We start from the raw sequence: 21,699 nt of genomic DNA on the forward strand, positions 1-21,699 counted from the left end.
AATTCCAAAAGATGTATTATTTTAACCCTAATTTGATTAACCAATCATATTTAACTTTAAGCTAATTCCAAAGGCAATTCAGCGGAGGGTGGTTTTTTGTTGCTGCTTTGTTTTTCGAGGCTGGGAAAATTTATTTAAACAAGCAAATATGCCTCATCCTCTACTGTGTCCTGGAATTACCTTTCATTGTTACGTTCATTCCTCACAATGATGAATATCCAAATTGAATATTTTCATGAGAACAAGTTTAATCTTGGTAAGAAATCATGAAATGTGAGATAAATGACTAAGACCCTACAGGCAGTTTTTTCCAGAGGCTGTAATTATCTACCTTAAGGTTTACGGATAAGCAAATTGTAACTTTTATCCTCAGATCTTTCTTTCATGCAGTCACTGATCATTCACTAAATTCATCTCCTTACCAAAAGGCACATTCTCTTTTGCAGGATTTCACTGAAGCATCGTCACTGACATTCTGAAGCGAAGCTAACAGGTTCAGAGAGGGTGACTACTCAAGGTCCTTCAAGTGAAACAGGAATAAGGACTTCTGACCCAATACTGTGTTTCTTTCTTTCCTTTTTTAAAAAAATAATTTGTGTCTCTTTTTCTCATTATAAAAGCAACATGCATTCATCATTTGAAAACACTCAAAGGTGCTAAGAAGAAATTAAAAATTACCCATACTCTCTTCTTAGTGAGAACTTTTAACGGGTTTGGACATTTCTTACTGCTTTGGGTTTTTTTTCTTTTTGTGGTACGCAGCCCTCTCACCGTTGCGGCCTCTCCCGTAGCGGAGCACAGGCTCCGGACGTGCAGGCTCAGTGGCCATGGCTCACTGGCCCAGCCGCTCCGCGGCATGTGGGATCTTCCCGGACCGGGGCATGAACCCACGTCCCCTGAATCGGCAGGCGGACTCTCAACCACTGCACCACCAGGGAAGCCCTGTTTTGGGTATTTTTAATTGCTGCTTTTATAAAAATAGGATTGCCTGAGATAGCTCACATAGAGACGGGCGAAGCAGCAACCTCTCCAAGGGGAGGGTTGTTCCCCATCGAAGTCGTCCTTCCCAGAGCTGATAGAAGCCAGTTCCAGCAGGCTCTCCTGCTCGTCTTCCTTTTCTTGAAAATACTTTAAAGCCCCATGAAGCAGTGGTTGGGGCAGGGAGAGGCCATGGTGGGAAAGACTCACTGAGCCAGACCCAAAAGTTTTGCGACAGTATTATGTTCAAATGGGAAAAAAAAGAGTTAGACTTTTCCTAACTAAAACTACCTGATACCAAGGGAAGAGAGAGAGAGAGAGAGAGAGAGAGAGAAAGAGAGAGAGAGAGAGACATGTGGAAGGAATGGAGGGAAGACGGGAAGGAAGGAAGAAAAGAGAGAGGGAAGGGAAAGAGGGAGAGGAGGAGGGAGGGATGGAGAGAGGGGAAGGGAGAGGAGGGGGGAAGAAATCGAGGGAGGAGAGAGTGCTTGCAAGAGCACGGGGGCCTGTCGCTTCTAGGGCACCACAGTCCTGGGATGCTGCAGGGTTAGGGCTTGAGCCCAGAGTTCCAGCTTCTGCCACCTGTGAACCTACCAATCAAGTCCTGTCACCTTGATCTGTGAAGGCCTTATTTACATTACGTTGTTTATGCTTAAAATTTTTATATGCATGTTGCTTTTTGATGTACAATGACTTTTAGTTGGGCCTCAGTAACCTTTTATATATTTGAATGTGTATGTTATATATATTTATAATTTACATAAGTGAATGGAATTGACATACTCATGAAACCAATAAATTACTCTTAGTAAATGTCTCTTTGCATGGAGGCAACCAAAATGTCCATCAACAGATGAATGGATAAAGAAGATGTAGTACATATACACATTGGAATACTATTTGGCCATCAAAAAGGATGAAATAATGCCAATTGCAGCAACATGGATGGACCTAGAGATTATCATACTAAGTGAAGCAAGTCAGACAGAGAAAGACAAATATCATATGACATCACTCATATGCGGAATCTAACTTAACATGATATAAATGAACTTATTTACAAAACAGAAATAGACTCACAGACATGGAAAACAAACTTATGGTTACCAAAGTGGAAAGCAGGGGACGGACAAATTCGGAGTTTGGGATTAACACACACACTACTATGTATAAAATAGATAACCAACAAGGACCTACTGAATAGCACAGGGAACTCTACTCAATAGCTTGTATTAACCTATAATGGAAAAGAATCTAAAAGAATGTACATATATATATAACTGAATCACTTTGCTGTAAACCTGAAACTAACACAACATTGTAAATCAACTGTATTTCAATAAAATGTTTTAAAAAGTCTCTTTGAGTAAGATTTATACATGTTACCACTCAGTGTGCACCACCTACGTACATTATTACATGTATATATTATGCTATATATGTAACGTATATTATCTAGCCCTCCCGCTGCCATTACCTGTGTAAAGAAACGTGTTGGAATGTCCTCCCACCACTACGTCCACGCCCTTCACTTTCTGAGCGATGAGTTTATCCGTTTCAAAACCGGAATGTCCCAGTGCAATAATTTTGTTCACATTTAGAGTTTTTAGCTTATCTACTTCAGGCTGCAGTGCAGTGATTTCATCTTCGAATACTAAATTCGTTCCTAAGGAAGAAAATAAATATGGACATTTATTGACAACAATTTTTATCATATTGCTTATTATACAAGCATACCAAATAAAAACACCTTAATCTCCTAAAGCTCTTAAATTACTAAGACCAAAACTTATTTATAAATTCAGTATAAAACCTCTACAAAGCCAATAAAAATCCACATCAATATGTTCAGTTGCATTTGCTTCATGTTGCACCGGTTTAAGGTTGTGGATGATATTACGTTACTCAAATTCCAACAGTGAGGAGGCTTCAGATTTGGAATCTCTCTATTTTTTTACATCTATTTGTATATTTAGACTTCCATCAGGCCAGTGCTGAGCGTGGCTGAGCACATAAGCACGATGGGCTGTATCTATGCCAAGTCACTATGCTGCACGCCTTAAACCCATACAGGTGCTGGATGTCAATCATATCTCAATAAAACTGAAAAAGGCCAACCAGATTAGCTACTCTACGGCTTTGTCTGCAAGTTCAACATCATCAGTCTTCCCACTTGAAACTCTGTCGGCAACTAGCCCTTGAATGCCAGTCGTATGACACCGTTGACAACTCTGTCTTGTTCACTGGCTAAGATCAGCATTCGAGCATCACGGAGCTCTGATTAGATTGCAGCGGGCAGGGGCGGGGGGGGGGGTGTCCCATCCAAGGACTGCTGGCCCTGGGAGCGTGCGCATCCTTCCCTGGAGGCTCGCCCTGCACGCGGTGGGAGCGGAAGCTTGACCGCTGGGGCAGCTGGTGAGTATGGGTGTGACTCCCCAGCTGGGTGCTCTGTGTGTCGCAGGCACGTGCTACCCCTGTGGCCAAACCCCAGCGCAGCTTGAGGGCTTATGGCTGTAACTGGCACACAGGTGACTGCAAACACAGACACGCTGCCCTGAAGTCACATCCAGCCACCTGTGACTCGGGACCCTCTAGAGGATCCAGACTCCCTTATGCAAGTATCTCAGAACCATCTTTCAAATGAAAATGCTGAAACATGAATCAGTCTCGTAATGCTCTTTCGAAACCCAGGAGTCTGCCATCTCCAGTGTGAAAAGTATTCAACTCTCTAAGGAGCTACAGGACTGTTAAACGCATCCCTTTTGATGCCGTGGGGTTTGGGGGTCTCCGTGTGCTCCAGTGGGGAACTCTGGAGTCTCTCGAATCAGTCAAGCCAACACGTGCCAGTGAGCACATAAAATAAACAGCACGGCTGATGGCAAAGCCGGGGGCATTCCAGACGGATGGCCTGAAAACGAGTGGCGCACAGATGTGGGGTGGGACCCGCAGTGCTGTAAGTAACTCACAGGCAACATTTAAAAATCAAGAGGTGATGTCTGCAGGGCAGAAATAGAGACACAGACGTAGAGAACAAACGTATGAACGAACACCAAAGGGGGAAAGGGAGGGTGGGGTGAATGGGGAGATTGGGATTGATATATATACACTAACATGCATAAAACAGATAACTAATGAGAACCTGCTGTATAGCACAGGGAGCTCTACTTAATGCTCTGTGGTGACCTAAACGGGAAGGAAATCCGAAAAAGAGGGGATATATGTATACATAGAGCTGATTCATTTTGCTGTACAGCAGAAACTAACACAACATTGTAAAGCAACTATACTCCAATTAAAAAAAAAAAGAAACCATCTATCGAATCCTACTTTACTTTTGAAAAGTAAATAAATATTGATTTTTTTCAAAAAAAAATCAAGAGGTGTAACAGCTTGGCCACCATTGTCTGCCATGAGGCCATCAAGAATAATATGCTTCTTGCCAGTCACCCCAAGAAGCTCAGGGCTCCCAGGTCACCCCCAGTGCCATGTCACCATCTCTGTGAGCTGCTCATTGAGTCTCTCCTTAAAACGACAAGGTGAGCCCACCCCTATGCCCCACTTGCCACCCCGTCTCCTGCTTAATTTCTCTCTATATCATTTATCACCTTCTGGCACCAAACATTTTCCTCATTTATTTCTTCTCCCACTAAACGTGAAGTTCCAGTGGGCAGGGCTTTTTTGGGGGTCAGTATCTCTGATGCCTAGAACAGTGCCTGGCACAGAGGCAAGCTCTCAGGGGAATGAATGAATGAATAACTGAAGAAATGTTTGCTGAGACTTTCAGACAACGCTACTGTCCTCTACTTCAGTGTGGCTGGCAAGAAGAAAGAAAAAAGTTGAGAGAAAGGCCTCTGAGGACAAAGGAATGTGTTCTCCTAACACATCAGAAACCTCACAGGATCGGTCATCTCACATACAGAAAGCATGGGATATATTTCAGTATATCATGAGGGGAGTGAGAGGAAGTCCATTATCTAGCTAAAATAAATTAAACGTGCTAGAAATACAAATTATACTTGTGGGTCACCAGCACGGGAGGAATGAGGCTGGATTTGGGGTCAGAGGTCTGTAGGGGGAGCCGGGCTGCTGGGACTGTGGTCTTGGGAGAAGCAAGTGTCCTTCTCCACCCCTGCCCAGCTCCTGCCCTGGCCCCTGCATGGTGCAGCCTTTCTCTCCTGAGAGCTGCTGGAAAGAGCATGGCCCCTTCGGAGCCCCTGTCTGTTGTAACCTGGTAAAGAACTAAGACAGGGTGCTGTCAGAGTCCCAGACAGGGTGGTCTGAGCTCTGAAGCCCTTTGTCTCTCCACCACCCCACTCCCCTTCTATCTTTTTACTGGTGACTATTTTAAAAAAATTTTTTTAAAGTCTTTATTGAATTTGTTACCATACTGCTTCTGTTTTATGTCTTGGTTTTTTGGCTGCGAGGCATGTGGGATCTTAACTCCCCAATCAGGGATCGAACCCGCACCCCCTGCATTGGAAGGCAAAGTCTTAACCAGTGGACCGCCAGGGAAGTCCCTTTCTTGGCGACTATTAAAGGAGGGGTAATGCTTTTCTCCAAATCATGCTGAACTCCTCAGCCTGACAATCCAGTCCTCACACCCCCTTTCTAGCTTTCTCTGCTTAGAACCCATGTTCCAGAAAACTGAACACCCAGCCACTTTGGGACTGTGGTCCCACACCTGCCTGCTCTCACTAGTCCATTCCAGCAACTTTCACTGGGAACCTCCCCTGTGCTGACACCCAGCAGGTCCCTGTCCTCAGGAGCTTGTGTCCTATCACGTGACTCTGACCTCACTCCTGGAATGCCTTTTGCCCCAGTTGCTTCGCACACCCTGGAGAGGCCAAGCAAGGTCTTCATCGTGTCTGCCTGACCCCCAAGCCGGCCATCACGTCCTTTGCTCACCGGAACCCCTCCCTCTCCCTCCCTGACTTTGTTTATGACTCTTCTATGGCGTTAATTACATGCCGCCTTAAATGAACTCAAAACCCCCTGGGTGGAACAGACATTATGGAGACACATAATTATTCAGTTATTCAACACGTCCACATCTTTAGCCCAAGATCCTCAGCTGGCCACTCTACTGGGCTCCAGATTTTCACTGAGAGGAGACCCAGCTCTGTCCTCAGGCTGCTCCAGTCATGCAGGAAGCCCAGAGCGAGGACAAATGTGATGAGGGGGAGGCGTTTTCTGGGGGTGACGGGGACCCCACAGAAGTGTCCCACCCGAGGGCGCCCTGCGGCAACCGGGCCACATTACTCCAGCCCTACCCATGTCGGTGATTGGTTCACTCTGTAATCGCCACCCTGGCCTCTTGGCAGGAAAGCCCCAGGTGGTTCAGAGGCAGCATCCCCTGAGCCCCGGGGAAGGTCTGATCAGCCCACACAGCGATGTCTGCAGGGGTGGGGAGAGGAAGAGGTCAGGCCAGGTGGTGGAGCGCAGCCCGAGACTGTACTCCAGGTCCCTCGGGTGGGACCACATCCCTCTGAGGCAGAAGAGCACTCCTAAGACACTTCAAAAGCCAGTGCCTCAGCAGAAGCTAGCACACCAGTGTAAAGCAATTACACTCCAATAAAGATATTAAAAGAAAAAAAGCCAGTGACTCATCACGTCCGTGGCTGCCCTCTGTGGCTTCACAATGACCTCAGCAACAGCCGGTGACCGTGTGCAAAGGCTTGGTCACCGTGGGATAGACGTCCACCTGCCGCCTGGGGTGCCTGACAAGCCCCAGGTCCCCAGCCGTGGAGAGCGGCCCAGCCCCGCCTCCAAGCCCTGCAGGACCCTCTGGGCCCCAGAGCCGCTCAAGGCCAACCATTGACCTTTTCGTTGTTTCCGACGGTATTTTAAACAGCAGCAAGAAACACGTGACTTTTCTAATTGTTAATTAGATGTCCTTTATCAGTTCATTCTTAACGAAAACCCTTACTTCCCTGTTTTCTTCAAATGTGGACAGAACACTGATTTGGATAATTTAGAAAAAAACATCTTTTTGTTTTTACTGCCAAAGTGCTCCTCTAAAAGTGGCTCAAAAATGTTTTCTGAATGGTCTCAGGGTTATACATATGTGTGTGTGTATAGATATAGCAGATATATATATATATCTCTCCTGTATGATGTATATACACATACACACACACACACACGACCATTCAAAAATGTATATATATTTCCCAGAAAGCCAGATACAACAAAGTCATTAAAACTGTAAGAGACAAATAACTAAAAACAGAGAAAGCAGAGTTAACTGGACATGTAATAATCATATTAGAAAAGGAAAGTTGAGGTAAATTGAGGTAAAACCCTGGCTCTGGGCTCTGCCTCCACAGGAAGAAGGGCGTGAGTCACATGGCTCTCATCCTCCAGTGAGTGACTCTGTACCGTTCAGCACTGGATATCAACGGCCCTCCCGTCCAATTCTGAATGCACTGAATTAAACAAAGATACTGTTTATGTCAACAAAGAAGTTCATTGAGCAGGAGGGCGAATGTCTTTAAGAAGTAACTCAGGGCAACTGGGAGCCACTGGACTGGTTGTTCAGTGTCATCCTAAGAACACACGTGTCCAATACCACACGTTCCTACTTTAACCAACAGTCCAGAAAAATAATGCCAAGCTCTGATTTAGTGCATCTATTTTCAAGCAACAAGTGCTGTAAAAGAAGAAAATACCTGGATTGGAGAGGAAAGGGGTTTCTTTTGAAGTGTATCCAACAATCCCTACAACTTCATCACCAACAGGAAGAATTTTATACGGCAAATAAAGTCCTGATATTTGAGACGCCAGCGGCCCCTTGGCTTTAATGTTTGCACTCAGTATTGGAAATTTGGCCTCTTTGAGAAGTGGATCAATCAGGCCTTCTACACCATTATCAAATTCGTGATTTCCCAGTGCCTGGTAGAAAGGGAAAAGAGAAGAAGAATCAGGTACTCTGGAGTTGCCAGTAAAAGCATACTTTAAAGAACATTACCTTGGGGAATCCCCTGGCGGTCCAGTGGTTAGGACTCCGTGCTTTCACTGCTGAGGATGAGGGTTCAATCCCTGGTCGGGGAACTACAACCCTGCAAGCCACACAGTGTGGCCAAAAAACAGTTACCCTGGCACAGGGCTCCCAAACCTGGCAGAGCCCTAGGAGGCCGACTGCATGACTGCTGTCCTTCTCAGGCTCAGAGACTTTATTCTGGGGCCCTGGGGTTGGGCCCAGGGGCAACCAGATCACCAGGCTGGTTTGAAAACTGCTCCCCAGGGTCCACACCACCTGCTGAAGGTGGCATCAACGTGCGTAGGAGTCACCTAGAGACCTGGCTGGGTGTCCACTGACCTGCCACCCCCAGATCTGGGCCAGGTCAAGAGTCTGTATGGGCTCAGAGCCAGGGCTTTGGGAGGAGCTGGCACGCTTTAACACAACCCTTGTTCCCACCTGCTTCCCTCGTTTCCTTTCCTCACTGTTCTGGGACTGGCTACAGGGGGCAAAATGACCACTTTGACGTCTGGCAGCTTCCCTTGGGGTGATGCTGACAAAACACAACGTGCCAGCCACCTCCTCAAAGGCCTTCCGCCCCCTTGTCCGCGGGCCTCCTGGAAGAAGCCCACCTCCTGGGGGCACGCACCCACCTGCTCTGGCTGCCAAGGCTGATTTGCTGACTTAGTACTTAAACCAGTGAGTCTCAAACTTTCTCAACACCACACCTGATTTTGCTCCACCTTGAGGGTCATCTGAGAACAGGCCTGGAAGTGCTGGCGGGTGACCCCTCTGTCTAAATGAACACCCCCCCATATTCTCTTACTGCCCCGCCCTTCTCCTTCCTGCACTCTCCCCTCCGCAGCGGCGCGCTCTGCATGCCCGTGGGGTCCTCCCCGCGTGGAGGGCTCCCTGAGCCACTGCGTCCCACCACCTCCACCCTGCTCAGCCCTGGAGCCCCTCACCTGCCCGGCAGGTGCCCCCTGGGTGCCTGGGCTCATAGGGCCATGTGCGTCGTGTCCTCACGTGCACTGCTTCTCCACGGAGAAAGCAGCACAGTGTCTTCATGTTCCCGTGTGCCTGTCTCTCCGACCAAACTCAGAATTTCTGAACTTGCCTTTTCCCCCCATCTCTGAGTATCTGCTCATTTTTACTTCTTCCTCTTACTGCTTCCCTCTTAAAGGCTGACCGAGTTAAAGGTTCTCCCATTCTTCGGTAATTGCCTTTTTCTCGTCTATTCTTAGAACATTATGGTTCTTTCCTATGGTGAAATATGTCTGCCTTATGAGGTTACAATACTTATCTTGCTTAGCTGTAAAGTTTTTTTAAAAAATGAATGTTCCTACAGCTCTTCCCGAGAGATTATCCAGTAAGTCAGCTGCCTTACACTTTATCATTATATTGCTAGCACTCAGCAACAGCTGAAGTTACATTTTTCCTTTATTTGTCTTGCCTGGTGTCTCCTCCTTGGACTTGAGTGTAATGCCCTGAAAGTGGTGACCTTGACTGCCTTTTCCCCTCTCTGCCCTGTGGGGAGAGGAGGCCTGATCCGGGTGCTCGGAGCGGTGCACAGGTGCCCGAAATATCTCCCTGGCACTCACAACTTCCACTCCAAACTGAACATCTGCTGCCCTGTCTTTTCTCCTGACTCTTCATCTGTCTGTCTGGCTGCCACGTGGACATTGCCCTCCAGGGTCTTACAGGCACCCCAAGCTCACCTGGTTCAAAGCCCCTACCTCGGGCTTCCCTGGTGGCGCAGTGGTTGAGAGTCTGCCTGCCGATGCAGGGGACATGGGTTTGTGCCCCGGTCCGGGAGGATGCCGCGGAGCGGCTGGGCCCGTGAGCCATGGCTGCTGGGCCTGTGCCTCCGGAGCCTGTGCTCTGCAACGGCAGAGGCCACAACAGTGAGAGGCCCGCGTACCGCAGAAAGAAAAAAAAAAAAAAAAAAAAGCCCCTGCCTCTGGGATTCCCATCTTGGTCCAGGTGCTATCATCTCCCAAGTCAGTACAGCCAGAAGCCCTGGGGCAGCTGAATCCCTCCCCCTCGCTGCCTCTCCCACACCTCCCAGCAGCATCCCTTCCCTTTGGCTAAATGCTCTGGTTCAGTCCATCCCATTGCTCCCACCTGCCTGCGCCCTGGCCACTCCTTCTGGGAACTGCAACAGCTTCCCAGCCGGGCCTCCAGCTACCACCATCGCCTTCTCTGAACCATCCTGCATGCATCTTGCTGCCAGAATCATCTTTCCAAAATGCAAATCTGAACTTGTCTGTCCGACCTTAAGGTCCCACAGAGGCTCCCCACTGCCTTTGTGATAAAGTTCAATGTCCTGAGCTCTGGTCTCGCCTTCCCCTTCAGCCTCCCTCTGACACCCACCCCCAGGCAGCAGTCAGGCCTGGCGCCATCACTAACGAGCGGTGATTCAGGCACTTTCTAAACTGCAGCTTCCTCCCGAAGAGCAGTCGAATAAAACAAAAGTTGTAATGAAAATGAGGCGGCATTTACTAAGCACTCGCCACATACCATGCAAGGTGAGTTTGCAGAGCAAAGCTGGTTTCCTGCTGTGACGTTGGTATTATTACTATCCTCATGTTACAGAGGAGAACAACTGAGCTCTACAGACATTATTAAATCAATCATTCAAGGTCACACGATTAGTAAGCGGTGGAGCTGGGACCAGAGCCACTTCTGACTCCAACCTTCTTCACCTCTATGCTTGGATGTAATGGGTTTCGCATAAGGCCTAGTACAGGGTGAGCCCTCGAAATAAAATCCTGACTACTCGTACTTTTCCATGCTCTCACGGATCTCTGTCCCTCTGTATATGATGGATAAAAGATGATCGACTGATACATACACAGGGAGACAGAACATTCCTTTCCCATGCCAGGCCTCTACTACCTTATTCAACTAATGGCCTTAGCTCCTGAAGTCTGATGGTCCTTCTGGAAGAAAGACTTCCCCAAACCCTCGTGGTCGTCCCTGAGTTAGCTGTCCTTCTCTGCTCCGAAGGTCCCCCTCAGGCAGCCCTAGCAGACCCCACAACTGCCCACTGAGTCCCCGTATCACCCAGCACAGTCCCGGGAGCAGAGCATGAATAAATGAATGAGCAGAAAAATCTCCATCAAATGTCCTTCTCCTACACACAGCTGACTCTTCCTACAAAAATCAAGGCAGGACGTGCTCCACGGAGTTGCCTGGGAGTGACCTGGTGCTCACTGCCGGCTCTCCCACCCTCCCCATGGCTCCCCGCTGCCCCCTATCCCGCCATCAACCTCCAGCAGGAACTTACCCTCAGTAAGCCAATGAAGGAGACGCTTGTGAGGATGCGCGTGATCCCAGGTGTTGGGAAAGAGTCTCCACAACCTCAGAGAAACCCCTAGAGAAGCTCTGCAACACCCGGGCGACCCTCCCTTCCCCTCACGACCCATCAGCCACCAAGCCCCGTTGCTCCTGCACCGCCGCCGCCAGGGCTCCCCTCCTCTCTGCGCTCCCAATGCCCCACTCTGCCTCATCGCTCTTCACCCACACCTTTCCAGAGTCTCCGAGCCGGTGTCTGGTCGCCAGGCTCACACACCTCTCGACCACAGCCCGCGGGCCCCCAGAACGCGCGTCCCCAAACACCCACCGACTGCTTCTAGCCCTGGTGTGAGTCTCTGCGAGGCTCCCCCCTGCCCACCGAAACCCCAGCCCTGCCTCCTCGGACGCCGTATGAGCGAGCCGCTCCCTGATCTCCCTGAGCTCTCGCGTTTTTTCTGCCAGACCAGGTGCCCTCAGTTCCAGGAACACTAATCCACCTGCACGCAATGAGCTGCCTTAGATGCAGCCCAAGGTGAGCTCCGTGAGAAGCCTATCGTGGTGCCATGACCGCAGACAACCCTCCAGCCACATCCATCACACCTCGCTGCCGCTGTCCACACATCTTTCTCCCGGAGGCAGGAGTGGTGTCGACTGTCCCAGTGTCCTTGGTGATGCCAGATGAGCGCCTGGCACCAGCGCCCTGCAGGTGTTTACTGAACGGATAATAAATCCACCTGCTTCTTTCAAACAGGCTCCACTTTCACCTATGATTTGGTAAGTGAGCCACTGAAACTTTTCAGTAGAAGGCAGGATATAAAAACACTTGGTAAATAGTAGTTAAGTGATATTTAGCTGTAAAACAAGAGAAACCAAATTGCTTGGAAGCAGGTGAACCAGACAGTAAGCTTGGAAGCTTAGCCAACTGCTTCACAATTCATCGCCTGGTCCTCTTATTTCATTTCCTGTGTGTGTGTGTGTGTGTGTGCGTGCGTGTGTGTGTGTGTGTGTGTGTGTTTTAATTAATTAATTTATTTATTTTGGACTGCGTTGGGTCTTCGTTGCTGCGCGCGGGCTTTCTCTAGTTGCGGTGAGTGGGGGCTACTCTTCGTTGTGGTGCCGGCTTCTCATTGAGATGGCTTCTCTTGTTGCGGAGCACGGGCTCTAGGTGCACGGGCTTCTGTAGTTGTGGCGTACGGGCTCAGTAGTTGTGGCTCGCGGGCTCTAGAGCGCAGGCTCAGTAGTTGGGGTGCACGGGCTTAGCTGCTCCACGGCATGTGGGATCCTCCCGGACCAGGGATCGAACCCATGTCCCCTGCATTAGCATGCGGATTCTTTTTTTTTCTTTTAACATCTTATTGGAGTATAATTGCTTTACAATTGTGTGTTAGTTTCTGCTTTATAACAAAATGAATCAGCTGTACATATACATATATCCCCATATCCCCTCCCTCTTGCGTCTCCCAATCCCACCCCTCTAGGTGGTCACAAAGCACCGAACTGATCTCCCTGTGCTATGCGGCTGCTTCCCACCACTGTGCCACCAGGGAAGTCCCTCCTGTGTTTTAATTTATATTTCCACTAATATCTTATTGGCATTTGTTGGTGAATAGATTTTTAAACAAAGTTTTCTGAACTGTTCAGTGTCTTGTCTTGCACATGTGAACGCTGTACAGATTTCATGATGGCAGTTGGGAAGAAAATGGAACTTTTTGAAGTGTCTTTCTATTGGGAATCTACCAAGGGGATCAACTCTTTGGTCTATCAAAGGATACCTATAGGGTATCTGAATTAGAAAGGGGACATTTCATAGCCCCAGTTTTGTCTACAAAGAACTGTGAAAATTACCAGTGAATTTGACATGAGGGAATTTCAAGAAAGAGAAAAAATTTTAAAGACAAAAAAATGACAAAAAGAAATACTAATAGTTAAGACTTTCATGCTGCGTGGCCAAGCCCTGTTCACACATGAACTCATTCAATTCTTACAATGCTATGAGGTAGGTGCTATTATTTGTCCTTTATAGAGATGGGAAAGCTAAGGCACGGGGCTTCCACAGCTAGCAAGCAGCAGAGCTGGGGTTTGAACAAAGCGAGGCTTTAGCATCCGGGACCTTAACTATTCTGCCAAACTGCCGCTAATACAAGCACCTGTAAACCATGATGTAAAAGGATATAGAAAGAAAAGAATGTATATATACATGTACAACTGAATCCCTTTGCTGTACAGCAGTAATGAACACTACATTGTAAATCAACTATACTTCAATAAAAAATTATAGAGAAATAAAAAATAGTTATTATACACAGAATGGATAAGCAGCAATGTCCTACTATAGGGCACAGAGAACTATGTTCAGTATCCTATGAAAAACCATAATGGAAGAGATTATAGAAAAATACAAGCCTCTGGAAGGGATGAGTATCACTCAACAACCCACTGGTTTCTTCCAGATTTCTACAGTGCCAAGCAACACGGCCCTGGTCCTTGTCCTTAGGAAGGGTAGGGCAGACAGGGAGAGAGCGTGACATAAACACATCCGTCCATGCATCCATCAAGCAAGTGGGAACCACAGACGGGGACGTGTGTGAGAGAGCCTGGCAAAGATGCAGGCCCGCCCTGCCCGTTAAGGATGGACAGGGCTCCAAGTGTGAGCTTCACCTGGTCAGGGGAAGCTCCCAGGCAAATGACATCAGCTATATTAACAAATGAGGGGATGAAGACATGACAGCTGAGATAGTCAAAAATGTTCCAAGTGAAGACAAGAGGCTTAAATCCAGGTGGAAGAAAAACGAAGGAAAGAAGAATTGATTTAAGAGCAGTGCAGGATGCATCACACAGAAGAAAAGAATTTCTGTTTTAATCCGCAGAACTCAATTGTGATAACGTCAAAAAGCCATTTGTCAGAAATTTGCAACACATGAATTTAGTGGGTCATTTAGACACTAGCTCATCCCATGAAGGAGTCTGCAGGAAACCCTATAATTTAAGGGTTAGGAGAGAATCTGGTCTATCACACAACAGGGCTCAGCTGCCAATCACTCAGGGAGGCTCAGCAACAACCGTTAAGTGGGAAGGATCACAAGGTAGGTCTGGTTTGGGTGGGACATTTCTGGCGCTGTGGCCACTTCTGGTGTTGGGTTGCACTCCACACCCCCAGTTTTAGGCCCTGGCAGGTGAATGTGGCACCTGATTGAATAGCAGAAAAGATCCCCGGACTTAATCCAGCTTTCCTGCACCTCAATGTTCGCTGAATGAATGACTGAACAAACAAGTACTGAACAGACAGCATTTCACATTTGCCATATAAGCTCTCTGTACATGCAAAATACCCATACCGTTGTTACCTTTAGAATCACCTGCTCAACTAATTGGGTTCCAGGCAGGTTTAACTACATCTCAGAGGAGCTAGAAGGCTCCAGCTAATGTTTGGATTCTATATAGAACCATCAATTCAGGTGAGGGAAAAGAAGTGTCAAGAGGATTTTCAAGTCCTGGTTACACAGCTGAAGAACACAGCCAGGGAAGGAGCTTACACAGCATTCAGAGGCGTCTGTGAGTGAAGTGGGGAACACTATCAATCTGCTGTGGGATTTGTTTGGTTCCTTCCCCTTTTCAGTTAAGAAAACACAGATGGCTAGGACAAGATGAGCTAAGAAGCTGCCTTTGTTTCCTCCTCCCCGTGCCTGAGGCTGGTCTCACCCAGCCCAGCTCTGGTGTGGAAACTCAGACTGGAACAGGAAGCGTAAGGTCCGGGACCACAGCCACAGGACAGGGTCGGGGTCGGGGGGTGAATGTTCACATCACTGAGGCCCGAGGATCCACACCCCACTAGACATGTACAACTTCTGAGGTCTGAGCTCTAGGAAAAACTACCAACTTTCTTTGCTTTTAAAAAGAGAACAGGAAAATCCCCACTGCCATTAGATATCTCTTTCAAGCTTCCCAAACCAGCAAGGCTAGTCTGTCTTCCCAGAACATCTGCTTTGTTATTGAAGATAAACTCATTTAGTTTCCTCCATATGAGAGGCTTTGTCATTAACCACTTGAATATAAGGTGACTTCTCTTTGCTTAGGGATTGGTTTTCTGGGGAGGAGGGGAAACATGCCCACTGTTGATTTGGGCATATATGGTACCCGGGCATTGTCTTCTGCAGACAAGATGTTTAGTTGGAGAATCCCTTTGCACACGTATTAGAATTTCAGTCATTTTTGCTTTGCTTTGCTCCTCCCCCCTCCCCCCCTTCATAGGTCCTACCCAGCCTCTTTATGTGGTTAAGAAGGGCTCAGGCGGGCATGGTCCCATCCACTGAACAGGAAGTTTCACCCTGGCAGGTCTTGTTTACTGCCCGAAGCACTCAGCACAAAGCCTGGCACAGGCCAATGCCTAGTGAGTATCTGTGGACTGAACGAATAAAAGAACCTCACAGACAGCAGGCTTGAACCTGGGCTCATCATCCTCCCATTGTGGCCACCGCCTTCTATTACGAAGAAGGTAACCCTCCATCCAAAATCCTGGGAACCTGTTTGTCTGGAAGCGGTGGCCACCTGCAGGTACCTGGGAGAAGACCCAAGCCCTCCCTCCACAAGGCAAGAGCCGCCATGAAAGGGATTGTGAAGGGGAAATAAGAACGTTGTCAGGCAAACTTAGACTTGTGCGTAAAATTCAGTGCCAGCACCAAGCGAGCTATGTTGGCAGATTAGAAGCAAGACAGACGGCAAGGGCTGAGGCGCTGAGAAATGACGGGGCAGACCACCCTCTCCAAATGCCCTGTTTCATAGAGGAGGAATCTGCTGCCCAAACCCACATAGAAAATGACCTGCAAAAGCCAAGAAGTAAAACCTGGGTGTCCTGAGGTCCTGTCCAGATCTCTTTCCACCGCTTCTGTCTGCCACAGCCCTACAGGGGACAAGCATGTCCAGTAAGTTCAGGAAACGCCTTTAGCTGGAAATAACAGGCTTCAGCTGTCAGGGGGTAAGCTTACTACACCTCTGCCCTCCTGAGGTGTAGTGTTAAACAATGCTGACTCTCCCCGTGTCCGTGGCTTGAACCCCCTTAGTCATCTTTTGATTATAACCTCTCCTGAGCCACTCCTGCCAACAGAAGGTGACCGTGGCTAGCACTGTGCAAAGAACTTTCCATGCATTATCATCTCCTTTAAACCCCACAGCAATCTATCTATGGGGGGAAGACCGCCATCACACCCACCTTACTCCTGCGGAAAGGAAGGCTCCACGAGGTCCAAGAACCTGCTCACAGTCCTTAGATTTTAAGTGGTAGAAAGGGGACCTGATCCCAGACAGTCACCCCGAGTTCACCCTCACAGCCCTGTGCCACGCTGCCTACCTACTGAAACTGGTCCCGGTGGCTTCAGCCTTTCTTTCCCCGTCACCATAGTTCTGAACCAGAGTCCCCCTAAAACCGAGTTCCCTTACTGAGTTTATGATTAATCTCTCTGTTCAAAACTTTATTCCCTTTCTTGTCCCCTCTGACCTCAACCACGTGCTAACTGAACAGTAATCAACCAGAGTCAGAGGAGGAAGATGGCCCGTTGCAGATTTCATCATTAACGTACAAACTCAGGTTGTTCTCCTAACAGGCCCTGGAGCCATGGACCACCTGGCCAGAGAATCGTAAACCGGAGACACCCTGACTCCAGAAACTGTGATTAAGAAATGTCACAAGACAATGATTAATCCCAGCTTCTTTGTTCATCCCCTTTAAAAACACCAGTAACTCAAAGTCTAAGCTGGAGTGGACCTGAGGCTCATCTCCCACTCCCTTGCTTGGCGCCCTGCAATAAATCTTGACTTTGACGCAAACTCCCGCTGTCAGAGTTTGGCTTTCTGCGCCGTGGGCACGTGAGCACTTTGCCGGGTTGCATTCAGGGCCCATCATCTCCCACCTAGACCGCTGCCCAGCCCCTTCTCCCCTCCTCTTCTCTGGTACCTTTGCCCTCCCATCCACTTCTGTTCATCTTCCAAAACTAGGATTTCCTTCTGTTGCTGGGAGGTGTCTTCTCACATCAACCAGTTCTCTAGTTCTCTGCGGTTACCAACTGTGTGTCCAACAATTCAATTCCATTTTGACACTGTCTACACCTGGAGTGAGCATCAGATCACAAATCCCAGGCTCAGAGCCACAAGCCTGCCCCTTCAGATGCCAGCTGCAAGTCTTGGGTCACTTGTACTTCTGACGCATCAGCTATAAATCAAGGATTCCCACGGACCCTCCACAGGCTTGATAATTTGCTAGAACCACTCACAGGATGCAGGAAAGTGCTTTGGTTACTGTTACTGGTGTATTTTAAAGGATACAACTCAGGAACAGCCAAATGGAAGACATGCATGGTACAAGATGTACAAGTAGAGGGGTGCACATGGCCTCTTTGAGCACACCACCCTCCGGGCACCTCAATGTGTTCACCATTTAGGAGTTTTTATGGAGGTTTCATCACACTGACATGATTGATTAAATCATTGACCATTGGTGATTAGTTCAATCTCCGGGCCCCCTCCCCCCTCCCTAGAGGTTGAAAGTTCCTACCCTCTAATCCTGGCTTGGTCTTTCTGGCCACCAGCCCTCATTCTGAAGCTGCCTAGGGGTTCCCAGCTATCAACCACCTCATTAGCATACAAAGGACACTCATCACTCATCCCCAAGAGTTTGGGGAGCTATGTGCCAGGAACTGCAGACAAAGACAAAATGTTTATTTTTTATTAACCACAGTCCCTCTACTCAGAAACCTCCAGTGGCTCCCCATGGCAACAGAGGAGAGCCCACACTTTTCAGGGTGGCCTGTAAACCGTGCACAATCTCATCTCCCCTGATTCCTGCCACCTTGCTCTGGTCCGGGCTGATCCATCGTGCAGATTCCTGCCTCTGCACCTGTGCTTCATCCTCCTGCCCCTTCACTAAATCAAAATAGAATCAAGGGACTTCCCTGGTGGTCCAGTGATAAAGAATTTGCTTTCCAATGCAGGGGTCGCGGGTCTGATCCCTGGGCAGGGAACTAAGATCCCACATGCCGCGGGGCAATGAAGCCTGCGCACCACAACTTCTGAGCCTGCACGCCTCAACTAGAGAGCCTCTGTGCCACAAACTACAGAGTCCATGCGCCCTGGAGCCCGTGCGCCACAACTAGAGAGAGAAATCCCGCACGCCACAACTAGAGGGAAGCCCGTGAACCACAACTACAGAGAAGCCTGCGCACCGTAACAAAGACCCGACGCAGCCAAAAAAAATGTGTTTTAAAAAGGAAATAAATAGAGAGAAGCTCGCGCGGGACAATGAAGACCCAACACAGCCAAAAATAAATAAATAAACAAAAAAAAATAAAATAAATTTAAAAAAATGGAATCAAAACATTTCTTAGGACGCCATTGGTTTAGAGATGTAAGGAACCTCAGATTTTACAGATGAGGAACTGATGACTCAGACTGCTGAATGGCATAGCCCCAGATTATAGATTCATTATCTCTCAAAGGCAGAGAGAACGGTACCCATCTCTGAATTCCGGGGACGAGCGCTGGGGATGACAAGCTCCAAATGAACAAAGTCTTGTGTAAACTTTCAAAAGCACAAACCACACACACACAAACAAAAATTAATTTGATTATACCAAGTGGAGGATTTCTGTTCAGTGAAAAGACACTACGGACAAAATTAGTAAACCTAAATAGAAGATATTTGCAATGTCTAAACTTGATTACAGATCAACACTTAGGATTCCTGAAAATCAGGAAAAATAGAGCAAACCTAATTTTTAAAAATAGAGCAAAGTATGTGAACATGCAATTAGGGAAGAGGAAACCCCTAAAGTTAACAAACATATCAAATTCACTAGTTATTAGAAAAATACAAGCTCAAACAATGAGATGTCATTTTACACCTCCTGGAAAGCTGGAGAATGATGCAAGGCGGGGTTAAGGATGCGGGGGTCACATCTGCCTGGGGGTGGGTGTGGTGAGTAGAGGGCTCCAGGAAAGCAGTCTGGCGGTCCTTACAGTGCAGTCCCTGTGGCCAGCAATTCTGCCCTTGGGTATGGATCCCAAAGAAATCCTCACAGGCGGGACCCGCAGGAGGCTGTTCGGGGCAACACATTTGTGGAACTGCAGCACAATGTGTGCGATCTCCAAACCCATCATGGGGGAGCAGATGCTAAAATGTGTGGAGGTCTCCATGGAGCAGGATGCACAGAGTACATATTGGGTAGATACAGAGTGACACCACGCAATGAGGAAATATTAACAATAGCTCAGTCCAAAAAAAATAATCATCAAACCTCTGGTGAGCCCTGCAAATACAAACTGCTACATGGTGTTACATGATTAGCATTTAAAAATAATTTTTTTAAATAAAATTTTTTTTTTAAAATGTACAAAAAATTTAGTTCAGACAATGGGACTTAGAAGAGATGGTGGAGGGGCCGGAGGAGGGTGGTAGGCTGTGCGGGGCAGTCAGAATCAGATTAAACTGAGAGCTGAAAACCCAAACCCCCATTCCTCACAACTTTTGCTCTTTTTGGCCGGGCACATGGAGCTAACCTTTACTGAGTACTCTGAGCCAGGAGGGTGCTAGGGATTTGTACATTTATTATCTCATGTATCGCTTGCAAAACTCCTACACCGTTGGGTAGGGGTGATCCCTCCTGTTTTGCAGTTGGAAACAGGACACTCAGAGAAAGCAACGTGCCGAAATCACATGGTGATGCACATCGGATGCACATCTGAGCTGTCTTCCTGTCCCTCTGCCAATAAAGCGACACCAACTAGCGACTTGTGACATTCTCCCTCTAGAGTTTTCTGCCTGGCAGCTGGGTCCAGGGGTCTTCCCCAGGCTTGCCCTAGGCTCCAGAGCTATCAGAACCACCGCCCCCCCCCAGCTCTCTCCCTGGGACACACGGGTCCAGAGGTCTAGGGTACTCCTGAGGTTAAGCTAGATTCTAGTAGCTTCCTCTTTGCCCTCCAGACCCACGCATCCTTAGATGTGGCTCCTCGAACCAGGTCCAGTTTCTAGAGAACTGGAGACGCCCCTGCACAACTGTTTTCCACCCTGATCTAAATCTCCAGCTTCCTGGGAGTCAAGATGTAGCGGCAGGTGGGTGGGCATGGGAGGAACATTAACAGCAGAAAAGCGATATATACTCCCTGAGAGCAGTATAAGCAAAATGACAGTGAAAAACCTCTGTAAACCCAGAACACAGCAGAGCTTTGTTAAAGCAACGCGAGAACTAGGATTTTACGCAGGTCAAATCATGTTTGTCAAACCCCAGAACTGCACAGAGTAAGTCTGATAAGATGCTATCAGGACCCTGGCTGTTGACCCTCCTCTCCTTCCTTACCCGCTGCCAACATTATATAAGCTGCCTAGTTTTCCTCAGGCCCCAGTCCAATTATTCTTAGCGAAACTGAAAAGAAAGTAATTCCATCCAATAGAAAGTATTCTAAAAGGTCCCTGTGGTGATGGGCTGTAACTTGCAGCAGACTGCTTTGGCTTTACCCAGAATCATTCATAAACACTTGATATGATGACTAACACCGTGAGCTTAATTTGACTTAAAGAGAAAAACATTATTATTCAAGAAAACTAGGAATTATCCATCTTTTTTCACCAAAAAGAGTCTACACAACTGTGGAGAAAAGAGTGACACAAAAAGAAAAGTTTAGAAAGTTGTGGTTTATACATGAAATCAAAACAAACTTTTGTAAGGTTTATTCTTCCTCAGAGGAAATGGCAATGTAGGCTAGTAACAGGTTAATATTATAAATATTTATTCTGCTGTTACCTTAGGGCAAAGCATCAGGCAGGTTGAGCTGCAGAGATAAGAACACGAAGAGGCCACTCACGGAATTCCTGGGACCCACGATTCTTTGGTGGAGTCCAGATGCTGGCGAGCCCCCCAGATAAAACTCTGGGGCTCAGGGGTCCCTTTGTATTGCTGCTGCTTTGAGCATCCCTGATAACCTTAAAACCAACGATCAGAATGGAGAGGAGAGCTCTCTGCCCTTCTTTCATCTCTCTACAATGAGCTTTCTTGGAAAAACCCCCCCAAACAAAACAACTCTACCCTCTTATCTTCTCCTGTCCTCTCTCCAAGTTTCCAGCTGGGGTGGGGGGTGGGGGAAATACAGCACTGTGCTTTGCTGACCTCTGTGCTCTTCTGATACAAAGTGTGCCATTAGCCCTCTGTATTCCAGCCTGTACCACACCTCTCCCTGCCTTCCAGATGCACACACATGGACTTCACAGATTTCCCTGGACCCCTGCTCTGTTCTTCTAAAGCTCCTAGGATTTCTTGCCCCCAGTTTCTCCACAGAATCCCTTTATTCTAGGATTTTACACAGGGTTAAACTTGGTGCTGGTTTGACTTACAAAAGTCATACCTATTTATTACTGTGTAACTAACTCCTCTCTGCTCCTTTTCTAGAATTCAGTCTAGCCAATAAGGCACCACCTTTAACAGAGC

The 21,699-nt window shown here is 47.7% G+C and overlaps 1 protein-coding gene across 2 annotated transcripts in view; it reads right to left on the minus strand.

Annotated features, from left to right (window-relative positions):
• NT5E (5'-nucleotidase ecto) overlaps positions 1-21,699 on the minus strand; it is a 44,839-nt gene that overhangs the window by 21,800 nt on the left and 1,340 nt on the right. For both annotated transcript variants that reach the window (XM_032651887.1, XM_032651888.1), the window contains exons 2-3: positions 7,647-7,869; positions 2,456-2,644 (exon numbers count right to left, since the gene is read on the minus strand). In XM_032651887.1, the coding sequence (XP_032507778.1) occupies positions 2,456-2,644; positions 7,647-7,869 (412 nt within the window). The remainder of the gene's footprint in view (positions 1-2,455; positions 2,645-7,646; positions 7,870-21,699) is intronic.

Source organism: Phocoena sinus, chromosome 12, assembly GCF_008692025.1.
Source record: "Phocoena sinus isolate mPhoSin1 chromosome 12, mPhoSin1.pri, whole genome shotgun sequence".
Taxonomy (NCBI): domain Eukaryota; kingdom Metazoa; phylum Chordata; class Mammalia; order Artiodactyla; family Phocoenidae; genus Phocoena; species Phocoena sinus.